This window comes from Cibotium barometz, chromosome 5, assembly GCF_041138505.1.
Source record: "Cibotium barometz isolate CiBa-2024 chromosome 5, ASM4113850v1, whole genome shotgun sequence".
Lineage (NCBI taxonomy): Eukaryota > Viridiplantae > Streptophyta > Polypodiopsida > Cyatheales > Cibotiaceae > Cibotium > Cibotium barometz.
In genome coordinates, this window is record NC_141050.1 from 21,297,494 (window position 1) to 21,310,914 (window position 13,421).

The 13,421-nt window shown below is 47.6% G+C and overlaps 1 protein-coding gene across 3 annotated transcripts in view; it reads left to right on the top strand.

Annotated features, from left to right (window-relative positions):
- The first annotated feature begins 477 nt into the window (after nucleotides 1–477).
- Nucleotides 478–13,421, top strand: part of SOS1 (sodium proton exchanger, putative (NHX7) (SOS1)) — a 264,488-nt gene continuing 251,544 nt past the window's right edge. The window contains exons 1-2 of one of the 3 annotated variants that reach the window (XM_086798112.1): nucleotides 478–742; nucleotides 858–1,044. In XM_086798112.1, the coding sequence (XP_086654238.1) occupies nucleotides 861–1,044 (184 nt within the window). In that variant the 5' untranslated portion in view covers nucleotides 478–742; nucleotides 858–860. The remainder of the gene's footprint in view (nucleotides 743–857; nucleotides 1,045–13,421) is intronic. The other 2 variants (XM_086798111.1, XM_086798113.1) reach the window with 2 other exon arrangements.

Here is a 13,421-nt window from a genome sequence, read left to right on the forward strand (position 1 = left end):
GCGCACACACTTACACATATCTTCCAGTTGTGGTATGTATGGTTTCAATGGATTTCACGTACACGTACTCATATGTACACGTACTCATATGTACATGTACATACATACGTACATCTTTATGCGTGTTTATGTGTAACTCGATGTGCCTAGCTTCTAAAAGGAAAGGAAGAGTGATTTTATACATATATCTTTTGCATGTACCTAAATGCAAAATGCTTCTTGCCCGTTGGAGACGGGTCGCGACACTAGTTAAAGATAACACTTTGAAAGTGGTGCCTAAGTGACTCCAAATAATTATTTAATTTACAGACCACATTACTTTACTTTTCTATGAAGGGTAATTTGTGATAATGTGTGACTGAAGGAGGGCAAATTTGAGGGCTGTGGACCATTTGTCATGAATGTGTGTGTGTTTTTTTTTGTTTTTTTTTTTGGGGGGTTGGGTGGTAAGGGGAGAGGCGGCACGTGGGGGGTCTCGATGGGGAATGATTAGACACAAACGAAGCAAAAGAGAGAGAGAGAGAGAGAGAGAGAGAGAATGCAGGGAGGCGAGTTGTGGTTGCTGTGGGGATGGAGCTATGGCATGGAGGAGGAGGTGGAGGAGGAGGAGGTGAGTGAAAAAACTAGGTTCCTATCCAGCTAGTGTTACCTCGCCGGGTCCAGCACCTTTTGCTGACGGCAGGTGTCCCGTGCCCTCAAGGTTAGGTCGTCCCTTTAATTAGAGTATCGTGACTCTACACAGGTGTGTACCACTCCATAGTGCGCATGCACTGTGTGCCTTTTGATTTCTGCTCATTATTTTGATTTAAGGCTTAGTCTTTTCCTATCTTGTTTTGGTTTTCTGGTTTGGTCTGCAGGTGATGGTGCAGCTAGCGATGGCAGCGGCTCCCTCAACGCAATTCGAGTCGTCCCACCCGGAACTGGCCATCCTGTTCATCGGTGTGTGCCTTGTCTTAGGGCTCGCCTGCCGTCACCTCTTAAAAGGGACTAGAGTCCCTTACACCGTGGCTCTTCTGGCTCTTGGAATCGGTCTGGGAGCTGCAGGTATGCTTATGGCTTCAATCACGCTCAGAAATGGTTCAGAACATGTTTTTGTTTTCTTTTTTTGGTAAAAAAAAAAAAAGGCTTGGCGCAATGCTTGCCTCTTTCTGGTACTTTCAGGCATAAGAGATCCTGTTAATCAGTAGGCGATGCTGCTCGTTGGTGTCCATCGGCTGAGGCGAGTGGGATTTGAGAACAACACCCCCCGCCTCCTCTTCCCCTCCTCCCTCTTTCTCCCCCACCTGCAAGGGTTCAAATACTTACCAACTCCCCTACAAAAAACCTATCTCCTCATTTCCGTTCCAATCTTTTGCTTTCTTCCTCTTTGTTGCATTTCGTGCTTTCTTTGCTTACGCCATAGACCTGTCTGCCCATCTCCATTCCAGTCTTTTGCTTTCTTCCTCTTTGTTGCATTTCGTGCTTTCTTTGCTTATCTGCACATTCTTGTCATGTGACAGATTTGCTTAACTGAATGGTTTGTTATTTCATTGTTGTCGGTAGGCACCAGTGGCTACAGAATTCAGCACTGCTGTTAGTAAAACATCTTGCATTATAGTGAGGCGACCGTTGCTGTCTTCCACTTTCTGAAGGATGAGTGATGTCTAACTTAACTCTACCTCTTTATTGAAAGAGACTCCACAAGACTGACCAAATGATGACAATGCCTAATCATCCGAATTTAATTTGCTTGACATACTTTGCCTAGACATAGGACTCAGCAGTTTTAGAAAAGCAAGCTTGGGCTGAAAATATAGTGCCCAAACATGCATGCATGCAGAAGCTTGATGCGTAGCTAGCCAAAGTGTGTACATGCACATCTAGCCAAAGCTCCAAAGCTGAATGCACAGCTGGCAAGTGTTTCTATATGCAAGTTGAGCTCAAAGAAATCAGAGCATCTTTGCAGGGTGTAACTTTAATTGATATTGGAACTTGGTCCGACCGATCAATCTTTGGTTACATGACTCACTTTCCAAAATGCTTGTGGACCTTCAGAAATGAACCATGAAAAGTGTATGATCAGCAACTCAGAATTTATGTACTAAGTTCAAGTTAACAAGGCTGGTTATATGTAGGACGAGTTTAACATCCCAAAGGGAAGGATTGGTGAACTGGCTGACGTGCTGTCGGCCAGTTCCCTGGACATGAATTAATCCCTTGCTGCCAACACCATCAAGAAAGTGCTCCTTCTGCTGGCCGATAACGCCCTGGTCTACCCCAATGCCTTCCATGCCTATGGTAGTTGCTGAAGCTCCAGAATCTAGTCTTTGTATCTGCTGCAAATCAGGGATTAACATTGGGATAAGAATGTACATGTGCATGCACATGACATCATCCCCCCCACCCCCCCCCCCCCGCGCGGGTCCTCTTCCCCTCGGAGTATTTTATTACCCAAGGAGAAAAATATCATGTTCAAGCTTTGAGGGCCTTACTGAAAGAGTGCACAGAGCGGAAGCAAAGGGGCACTAGAGTGTGCTGAATAGAGAGTGCAAGAGAGAGAGAGAGATATGGATCAACTATGCTGAATATACTGAAGCAAAACAGTCCCAAGCAAGGACCCCGGGGAGTACGAGTGGCACGATCCTTATGCATCCCTCGAGGCCATAGAGATTACCTTTTTCCAGTATACTGTTCGGCTGGGGCGGCATATTTTGACGGCGAGGAGGACGGTCTCTCCAGCGGCGGCAGCGGGGCATTGGCGGCTACAGGGGCTCTCACAGGAGTTCCTGGAGGATTTTTGGGCTCGGCTCTGGGCTAGTCGACAGGCCCGCAGGATCTCGACTTTTCAGTGGCTGGTCGCCCACAGGGGCTCAGCAGTTGGCACTTGGCTTGTTTACAGCGGTCTTCCGGCGGCCTGCGTCCGATGCGGCCACCCTATGGAGACACAGAGACACTGCCTTTGGGATTGCCCTCAGGCGCAGCAGATCTGGCTGCGGATGCTGCGTATTCTGGCTCCCCTCTCTCCAGAGGGTATGTTTACGTGGGGTGCGCTGCTTGGTCGACTTCGTCAGGGCCTGCTATGGGCTATGAGACGGAGCAGGGCAGTCAGGCCATCAGATTTATTAGGGGCCAGCCTCGCCTGGTTCCGGCACCGGATTTCTCGTCCGCCAGCTGGACACATGAGCGGGATTTACGATGGGAGCTCCTCAGCAGCCTCACCATCTGGTTCACCTGGAGGGCCCGGTGCTTTGCGGCCTTTGAGGGGAGATTGGAGCCACCAGCAGAGACTGTACGGGGGATTTGGCAGGAGTTGATCCACACCCTGCGAGGACAGTACGACCGCATCCGGGGAGACTCGGATGAGGCGATCTTGCGGTGCCAGGCCTTTCACACCACTTGGCGTTGTGGCCCCTTCTACACCTTACACACGGGATCCCCCCGTTGGCATTACAGGCCACCTGTTTGGCTCTTCCCCCCCCCCCCCCTATTGTATGATTTAGCCTCTCAGTCCTTTGTACTGATGCTTGTATTTTGCAGCACCTAGGGAGAGTCTCCCGGGCTGCCATGCTGTATTCTCTCCTGCTCTGTTTCTCTTATGAGCATGAGAGATCTGTTGTAGCCCTACGGGCGTTTTTATTATATAACTAATGAAAGGATCTTTTCTCGGAAAAAAAAAAACAGTCCCAAGCAAGAGACATATAGTCTCATAAATGAGGGAGCAAAATATGTACAAGACTGAATGAAAAGTGAGAGGCCAGCCCCACCTATTTATAGGTGAGGAGAGCTGGCCGACTGGAGCAGAGGAGCTGGCCGACTGGTAAAATACCAAATGGGTTAGGAAAAATCCCAAAAAAATATGAAAAAAAGGGGTGGCCAATCCACAATCAAGGGCCATGCAAAAGGGACCAAAAGGACACCAGAAATGGGCAAAAACTGGGGATGAATGTGCTAACACCCCCTCTCAGCAGCACCAGATGCATGCTGAACATACTCCGAGGAGCCGAAGAAGTCGTCCTTTGTCAAAGATAAAAGAATGCAGCAACAACAGGTACTAGGAAAGCTCCACAAGCAATCTCCATAGCAACTCAGCTACAAAAGCAACAAAACAAGCTGCCAGGTACACCGTTCTTCTAGAAGAGAACAACCATGTAGGTTGCGTCGTGTTGCTCCAAATATCGGTGCCAAACCCAAATGAAAACACAGTGTCAGAGGAATCCCTAGAAGCTTGTAGCTCCAAGAAGATAATAGCCTCAAAAGAAAGAGTCCATCTGCTCCAACTCTGTACCAAGAGTAGCCAAATGCTGTACAATAGCACCCTCCTCGAAAGTCGGCATCGCCAGATGTAAGAACTCAACTGCCCCCTCTAAAAACTGATGTCGGGACTTCACAGGCCCAACCAAATCCAAATCCCAATCCTTCGAGCCCTGGAAGTACCACTGTGCCCCAGGCACGGTCATGGACACACCTGACCACAATCCAGAATCCTCACACAGAGTAAGGGAAAGAGGAACATTCATAGTAGTGGTAACTGAAGTAGTAGTAGCCTCCTCAATATCATCACACAGCGTAGAAGCAGGCTCCTCCATAGAAGGCAAAGGGACCAACAACACATCCTGGTCACTAGGTGTCGAAGGAGGAGTCAGAGGCGAAGCAATAGGAGACAAATCCCCCTCAGAAGGTGTGAGCAAAGATAGCCCACTGTCTTCCTCAAAAACATTGCTAGAGATATCATCTTGGCAAGGAGAAGTATGCACAGAAACCGAAGGCAAGGCAAGAGGAGAAACAAACTCCTCAGATGGAGTGAGCAAAACTGGCCCACTATCCTTCACTGCAAGCACATCTCCAAAAGAAGTATCCATAAGATCACTGGCTACATAGCACCTAGAAGCAGAAACCATCTGCCGATCACTGGCATCACCATACAGATCACAAAGCAACTGCCACACATAGAAAGTAGAAGCATAATCAGGAGCATAGATGAAGTGTCGAAAAACCGAATCCTAACAATTCAGGAGGAGAAAGCCATAGATCTGTCCGTTAGTCTTTCTCCACCGACACACATCCTCCGCAGAGGCAAGGTCCGGCAAGCACCGATTCTTGTACGAGAGAAACTCCATCAAACCATACTCCCTGAGAATAGAAGTAACCTGCAACTTCCATGACTGAAAGTTACCACCATCCAACTTGTCTGCCTCATCAAGGAAATAACAAGAGAGTGGTACGGGAGCCACATCTGAAGTTGTCATCATTGATCTAATCAATAGGACCAACCCTCATAAGATAAAACTGTCCAAATTAGAAAACGCTGATATAGGGCCCTTCCTCCCACCAAAACGCAGCCCTAAGAGACTGGACAGCACCTGAAAATCCTCTTGTAGCAAAAAACGCAGAAGCTTTTGTCGACTGTACCTCCAACCTTGAGGCCACCAGAAGAGGAAAGCAAAAAATGCGGATTTGATATAGAGAGAAAAGGCAGCCACACAGGGCCTGGGAATATGCTGTGAGAGGGTGCAAGAGGGAAAGGCAACAACAAGGACAGTAGCTTGGGCTCTCCTAAAAAAAAAACGCACAATCTCTAAAGAAGAAGTGTCCTCCACAGGTACTAAGGGTGCCACCAAAGCCCGAAATACCACAAACCCCCTCTGCAAAAGGGAATGACCATTAGAGAGGAAAACGCAGCCAGAAAAGGGCTGCTGTCCTGAAAAAACAGGCCGCCTATATCCAAACTCCACGTGGAATGAAACGTTGATGAAAAAATTACCTGATGGCTGCAAGCGATGAAGCCAATTTGAAGAGGAAGTGATCACCAGGTGCTGTCCAGAAAACGCAGCAACAAAGAGGCTGCAAATCTGAGAAAAATGCAGAGGTGAAGGGGCTGTAAATAGGGCTGAATCTGGGGCAGCAGATGGAATCGCTGAACCGGGAGCGATGATACCATGAAAGAGTGCACAGAGCGGTAGCAAAGGGGCACTAGAGTGTGCTGAATAGAGAGTGCAAGAGAGAGAGAGAGAGAGAGAGAGAGAGAGAGAGAGAGAGAGATATGGAGCAATTATGCTGAATATACTGAAGCAAAACAGCCCCAAGCAAGAGACACAGATAGTCTCATAAGTGAGGGAGCAAAATATCATCGCTGAACCGGGAGCGATGATACCATGAAAGAGTGCACAGAGCGGTAGCAAAGGGGCACTAGAGTGTGCTGAATAGAGAGTGCAAGAGAGAGAGAGAGAGAGAGAGAGAGAGAGAGAGAGAGAGAGAGAGAGAGAGAGATGGAGCAATTATGCTGAATATACTGAAGCAAAACAGTCCCAAGCAAGAGACACAGATAGTCTCATAAGTGAGGGAGCAAAATATGTACAAGACTGAATGAAAAGTGAGAGGCCAGCCCCACCTATTTATAGGCGAGGAAAGCTGGCCGACTGGAGTTGAATAAGCTGGCTGACTGGAGCAGAGGAGCTGGCCGACTGGTAAAATACCAAATGGGTTGGGAAAAATCCCAAAAAAATATGGAAAAAGAGGTGGCTAGCCCACAATCAAGGGCCATGCAAAAGGGACCAAAAGGACACTAGAAATGGGCAAAAACTAGTGATGACTGTGCTAACACTTACTCTCCCCACGGGAGATGTTGGATTATCCATATTCAACCATCATTCTGTTAGAAGTCATCTCCTGTCTAGATTTATACACCAGGGCCTTTGTTGTGGGTGTGCCCGCCCTTATGAGGTGTTTTATCATTTTTCCACACTCCCCGTATTTTTCCCCTATTTTTTCCCATTTTTCTGAGGCTTGGGAGGGCTGCCAGATGATGCTAGGAGCACTCCAGTGCTGGCCGACTGGATGTTCATCAGTCGTGGGCTACTGGGTTGCTGGCCGACTGGATTTCATCAGTCGTGGGCATGCATCTGCTGGCAGACTGCATTTATGCAGTCGTGGGACCTATTCAGCAGTCGTGGGCACTTTATCTGCTGGCCGACTGCCCTTCCAAGGAGGTATATATAGGACCCCAGCCCCCATACCTTATGTGTATCATATTCGGGATCTTCTTGTGTATATAGAGCAGAGTTACATGCCTACATCTCTCTCTCTCTCTTGTGCTGTTTTTCTGCTTGCGTTTTTGCTTTTGCTCTTGTGTTCCCAGATCTGGTCATCATCTCCGTTGCGTATTCTGACATGGTATCAGAGCCCTAGGCTCTAGATAGGTCTTGGGATTTGTGTGAGCAAGAGGGGGACTGTTTTGTGGCTGATTGGTGGACTGTTTTGGGCTGATCGGGAAGAGAAGGTGCAAGAGGAAGGTGGGCTGATTTGCTGGACAGCCACTTGCAGGTTTTAGTTCTTCTTTGTTCTGACCCACCCACCCTTTTTAGAGTACATCCCCGCTATGGCAGATCTGTTTGAGATGGCCGAGAGACATGTGAAGATCCCGACACTCCCCACGTTCCCGGTGGACCGTCAGTTGGACGGGAGCAACTACGGCATATGGAAGGTTATGATGGAATCTGTTCTGGAGTCTTACGACCTCGCTGATTTCGTCGTTGTTGGGGTTCCACGGCCGGAAGTTGAGGAAGGGGAGTTACCGTCAACCCGAAAGGACCGAGAGGCCCAGACACAGATGTGGGATCGTGTCAACGCCAGGGTCCGTTCGTTTATTTTCCTCAACTGCACACCACAGGTAATCAATCATGTAAAGCACATGACGCTGTCCAGAGGTATATGGTAGCATTTGGCCTCACTTTACAACAGGGTATCGCCCATGAAGAGGATTTCCTTGGAAGTACAGATGCGGGTTATGAGCCCTGCAAAGTCGTCGACGATGCGGGAGCATATTAACAAGCTGCAGGCTCTTCAGCAGGAAGTTCTTCAGGCTGGGAAGGAGATATCATCAGAGGACATGGCCATCACGTTGCTGTCACATTTACCCTCTTCGTACTCAGCATTTTACTCCTCTTTGATTACCAGTGGCAGGCTCAGCACCATCACGTGGGAGGAGCTTGTGCCCATGGTCCTGGACCAGGAGGAACGATTCACGAACCCTCCTCAGGGTGGAGGTTCGGAGGCCTTTACTGGCCAACGGTCGAAAGGCCGTAACTCGGGCAAAGGGAAGGCTTCATCGGAGAAGTCTTCTGAGAAGAAGTCCGACGCTGACCGCGAGAAACTGAAGGCAGAGAGGACCTGTAATGATTGTGGCAAGAAAGGCCACTACTGGAGGCAGTGTCCCAAGCGGAAGACCGAGAAGGGTGAAGACTCCTCAGTAGCAATCATGAAGACTCCGGCTTTTGTGCACCTGGAGGTGATGGACACCGATGTTTTATTTTCTTCAGCAAAGAGATTGGAGGACTCTCCGCAACGGATACTCGGGAGTGGATTCTCGATAGTGGTGCTTCTAGGCACATGACTCCTTCCCGTTCCGGTTTACAGGATCTCTGCAGGTGTTCTGGTCATATTCTTACTGGGGATACGTCCACTATCCCAGTTCACAGTGAGGGCAGGATGGAGATAGTTCCCGATGGCAGAGGGGGGAAGAATTCCTCCCAGGTGTTATATGTTCCGGCACTTGGTTTTCATCTGTTGTCAGTGCATCAGGTTTGCAAGACTGGCTTACGGGTGGAGTTTGATGAGCATTTTGTTGCTCTCCGGGACAAAGCAACAGGCCAAGTGGTTTGGGAAGGCGGAGTGGAGAATGGAGTTTACAGGCTTTCAGCACTCTCTCTCCCAGGTCCTCAGGATTGTGATGAGTGGCAGTCTGGTAATGGCTACTCAAGTGTGGATACGCTGCAGGTGCGGGCTTTCCGAGACCAGGTGGTGGATAGCTTGCCAGTAGATGGCAGCAGTTGGCAGGAACTTTCTAGTACTGATGTTGGTAGTTCTTGTGTTCGTGAGTCAGAGGAAGCTGAACAGGTCACTTATGCTCTGATGTCTCGTAGTGTTCGGGACATAGAACCTCCAATAGAGGAGGATGTTCTTTCCACGGGGACCTTTCGGAAAGCCAGGCAGGTGGCAGGTGCTTACTTGCAGAAGGAGGTGGTTTCTCCAGGCTTTGTGGTTCCGGACTCAGAGGGGGTTGTTGACAGGTTTCATCAGGTTTCCAGGACTTGTTTGTGCACCGTAACAGGTGTTGATCCTTGTGAGCAGTGTGATGTCTCTTTGACTCAGAAGCTGTATGGTTCATGGATCTGGTTGATGGACACCAGATTGGACGGGAGCTTCCTGATGAGGCAGTTGAGCTCTTGGTTGCAGATGTCTCTTTGGGAGGCAGGATTGCGTTTCCTGTGGTTTCTGCGGCATGCGAAGGATCATGGACTCTTGTACACAGGAGGGGGATTGTTGGATGGAGTCCGACTCCACGGTCGGAGTGACTCGATTTGGGGAGGAGATCCGGACACGAGGAGATCTACTTATGGCCCAGGAGCAGTTTTACGGAGCAGCAAGAGGTTGCATTGCAGGTTTGGGCTTCCACTAGAGGAACCCATGGTCATCCAGAGGCACTTTGTTCGTGAACAGATCGTTGCTGATGACATCCTGCTGGAGTTCTGTTTGACGGAGGACAGTACGGTGGACCTCTTCACGAAGTCGCTCTCTTAGGATTTGCTCAGGCGGCACCCTAGCTCCCAGTGGTTGGTTACACAGCCAGGAGCTGAGAGGGGGGTGTTAGAAGTCATCTCCTGTCTAGATTTATACACCAGGGCCTTTGTTGTGGGTGTGCCCGCCCTTATGAGGTGTTTTATCATTTTTCCACTATTTTTTCCCATTTTTCTGAGGCTTGGGAGGGCTGCCAGATGATGCCAGGAGCACTCCAGTGCTGGCCGACTGGATGTTCATCAGTCGTGGGCTACTGGGCTGCTGGCCGACTGGATTCCATCAGTCGTGGGCATGCATCTGCTGGCCGACTGCATTTATGCAGTCGTGGGACCTATTCAGCAGTCGTGGGCACTTTATCTGCTGGCCGACTGCCCTTCTAGGGAGGTATATATAGGACCCCAGCCCCCATACCTTATGTGTATCATATTCAGGATCTTCTTGTGTATATAGAGCAGAGTTACACGCCTACATCTCTCTCTCTCTTGTGCTGTTTTTCTGCCTGCGTTTTTGCTTTTGCTCTTGTGTTCCCAGATCTGGTCATCATCTCCGCTACGTATTCAGACACATTCGACCATACACATGGGCTCATCAAAAGAAGCCCCAAAATACCATGAACATGTGTCAACTACCTCTTCCCATGAGGGTACTAATCTTCCCCATCACCACGGGTCTTCAAGATGCCATACATGATAGAAAAATTCAGTTGAAGCAATATATATACCATAAATCCAAAACATCGGTGAAATACAAACTCAGGTAGCTATAAAGCCGGTGTAGAACAGTCTAGACAGCTTTACGCACCATCCTAGGCACTATGAACAAGATGAGCAGCAGCACCAGGAGCAACCAAACAGGTCAGGGCAGCACCAATAGAGTTGGTACAGCAGGTACAGAATCTGGAACAATAGGTACATGTGTTGGTACAAGTACAATTACTGGTATAGCAAGTATGATGGTTGATAGAAGTACATTGATTGGTACAATAAGTACAATGGTTGGTATAGTAGGTGCAGTAGTGGTACAACAAGTACAATGCCTTGTACAACAAGTACAATGGTTGGCATAGTAGGTATGGTGGTAGTATAGTAGATACAGTGGCGGTGGTACAAGTACACTAATTGGTACTGTGGGTACAGTGGTTGGTAAAACAAGTACAGAAGCCAGTACACTTGAAATAGCAAGAATACCACCATAGAAAAGCTAGAGGTAGAGTATCCTATTGTAGAGGTAACCGAGGTAGTGTCCATAGAGTGTTGTAGATAAGAATGCGAGCAACCAACATGGTAGAGGCTAGTTTGCGGCAATAGAGCCTTCTCAAATGAAGAGAGAGGGCTCCAATTTATAGATTTGGGGTTGTCATGATCTAGAATGGCAAGTAAAAGCTGTAATGACAAGTGGAGAGTTGAGGTGACAAGTGTGAGGCCACTTGTCTCATGTTGATCCAATGCATAGTTGCATTCCACACTCGTACTCATCTGTTCGGTACTTTCAATACGTACCGTATCGATACCATGCTTTTTGTACCCGTACTTAAAAAAAAGTTTAAAGTGACTAGTCACTAATAACTACTAGTGAGCACATGGTATGTAGGTTGATGTTGAGGAGCTTGAGCGTTGCAAATAGCAAGGAGAGCGCATAGTACTTCATGATGATGAGGAGATATATAGACAACTAGAGCTCAAGGGCATTGATAGACGAGTCACTTGAGCTCACTAACCTCTCTTCTTCAGCTTGGCAGAGTCATCCTTCCATTTCCCTTAAGGCACCAGGGTGTATACTCGTAGTTGTTAGCAGTCATCTCCTGTCTATACCATATTACTCAGTAGGGAGTGAGGGCCTCTGTTGTGGGTGTGCCCACCCAATTAGGAGTAGTCTCCATTTTTTCTCATTTTCCATGTTGTTTTCCCAGTTTTGCAAGTTGTGGGGGGACTTTTGCAGTTGGCCGACTGTTTTTTTTCTGGTCGATTGGCCTGTGCTTGTTTGCTAGCCGATTGATGATATTTAGTCGTGGGCATTTTCTGTTGTTGTTGGTCTGTTCTAGGCTGGCCGACCAGCAGCATAGGGTGGTATATATACCCACCCTTGCCCCCCCCCCCCCCCCTACTTCATGTTGTACCGGATCTAGTGTATATAGCAGAGTTATGTGAGGGAAAAAGGACGAAAGGACCAAATGTACGAGAGATCAGAGCAAAACAACACAGCATGAAATATGTGAGTGAGTCTATATATAATGGTGAATGAACATATGTACAAGAGCCCTCAGATGTGAGGTAACTCTGAGTAGAAAGACCAGTGCAGAAGCAGAGATGATGTCGGAGCTGAATGTCATGACATTGAAGCACGGTTGATGACGAAGGCTCGCGTTGATGTGACACAAAATCCCAAATAAAACCAAAAAACCCAAAAAGTCCCCTTTATAGGGCTGGACATGATGCTGTTTTCACACACGCCCTCTCAGGCCAAAAAAGGGAACCATGAGAGAAGATGATGGATGCTAGGGTCCCACACGGACACACTGGCAGAAGGAATGTATCCCCCTCTGGAAACAAAATTTGATAAAGTCATGAGGGTGATCATGATGGCAACGGTGGTGAAGGTTAGGTGGTGTAGATGGGTTGATTGTCTCCCAAAGTAAGATCTTGAACAGGACTCTCCACTGAGTAAGAAATTGAAACTCGCAGTGCCCGGGGGACTAGGGCCTTTGGCACACTTGTTGATGCCATCATTGCATATTAAAACATTTAAACATGGCCACAACCTTAACACATATCCATCATCACTTTGCATAGAACATAAAAGATGGATAAAACATCCACAAACGTTGAAAGTGGAGCTTGCACATGTGACACCGCATAGAGGCCGGAATGGGCCGACCCCTCCTTGGAGTATTTGATTACCCAAGAATAATATCATGTACAAGCTTTGAGGGCCTTACTCTCCCCATGGGAGATGTCGGATTATCCATATACAACCATCGTTGGACCAAACACACGGGCTATCATTAAAAGAAGCCCCTAAATACCATGAATGTGTGTAAACCACCTCTTCCCGTGAGGGTACTGATCTCCCCCATCACTACGGGTCTTCAAGATGCCATATGTGAAAAACTTAGCTGATGCAAATAATATACCATATACATCACCATGAACAAGTCGGGCAGCACCATGGGCAACTAAAACCATGGTCACCATGAAACTCGTTTCACGTTTCAGTGTCGAAACATTTCATGTGCACATTGAAACCATATCGTTTCATGTGGGAAAAAAGGTGGTGATTTTGTGTGCTTTTTAGCTTTTATAATTCATTCTCTTTTCTTCTTTCATCCTATTTGTTCGTTTCTTTTCTCTTTTGTATGTCTTATTTGTATACTGATGATAAATATGCTAATATCATCTTATAACTATTGGCCAATAGCTTCACATTTTATGTATATGATCGTTTCGGTCCAACGTTTCATTGTCCACCTACCTGGTGTTGAAATATTTTGTTCCAAAATAAATCGTTTCAGCATCGTTTCGTTTCGATAGTGAAACGTTTCATGGTGACCTTGACCAAAACAAGTGAGGACAGCACCAATAGAGCTAGTATAGCAGCTACAAAATCTGAAACAATAGGTACAATCCTCCACTCAGTCGATACAAATGTATAGTGGTTGGTACAGCAGGTACAGTGGCTGGTACAGCAGCTACAGAAGCTGAAACAGTAGGTACAGTCCTGCACTCAGCCGATACATGTACAATGGCTGGTACAGCAGGTATAGTGGTTGGTACTGTCGGTACAGTAGGTACAAGTACAAGGGCTGGTACAACAAGTACAATTGCTAGAGATCATAATAAAATTATTAAATACCCTTGCCTTCAGTATTTCGT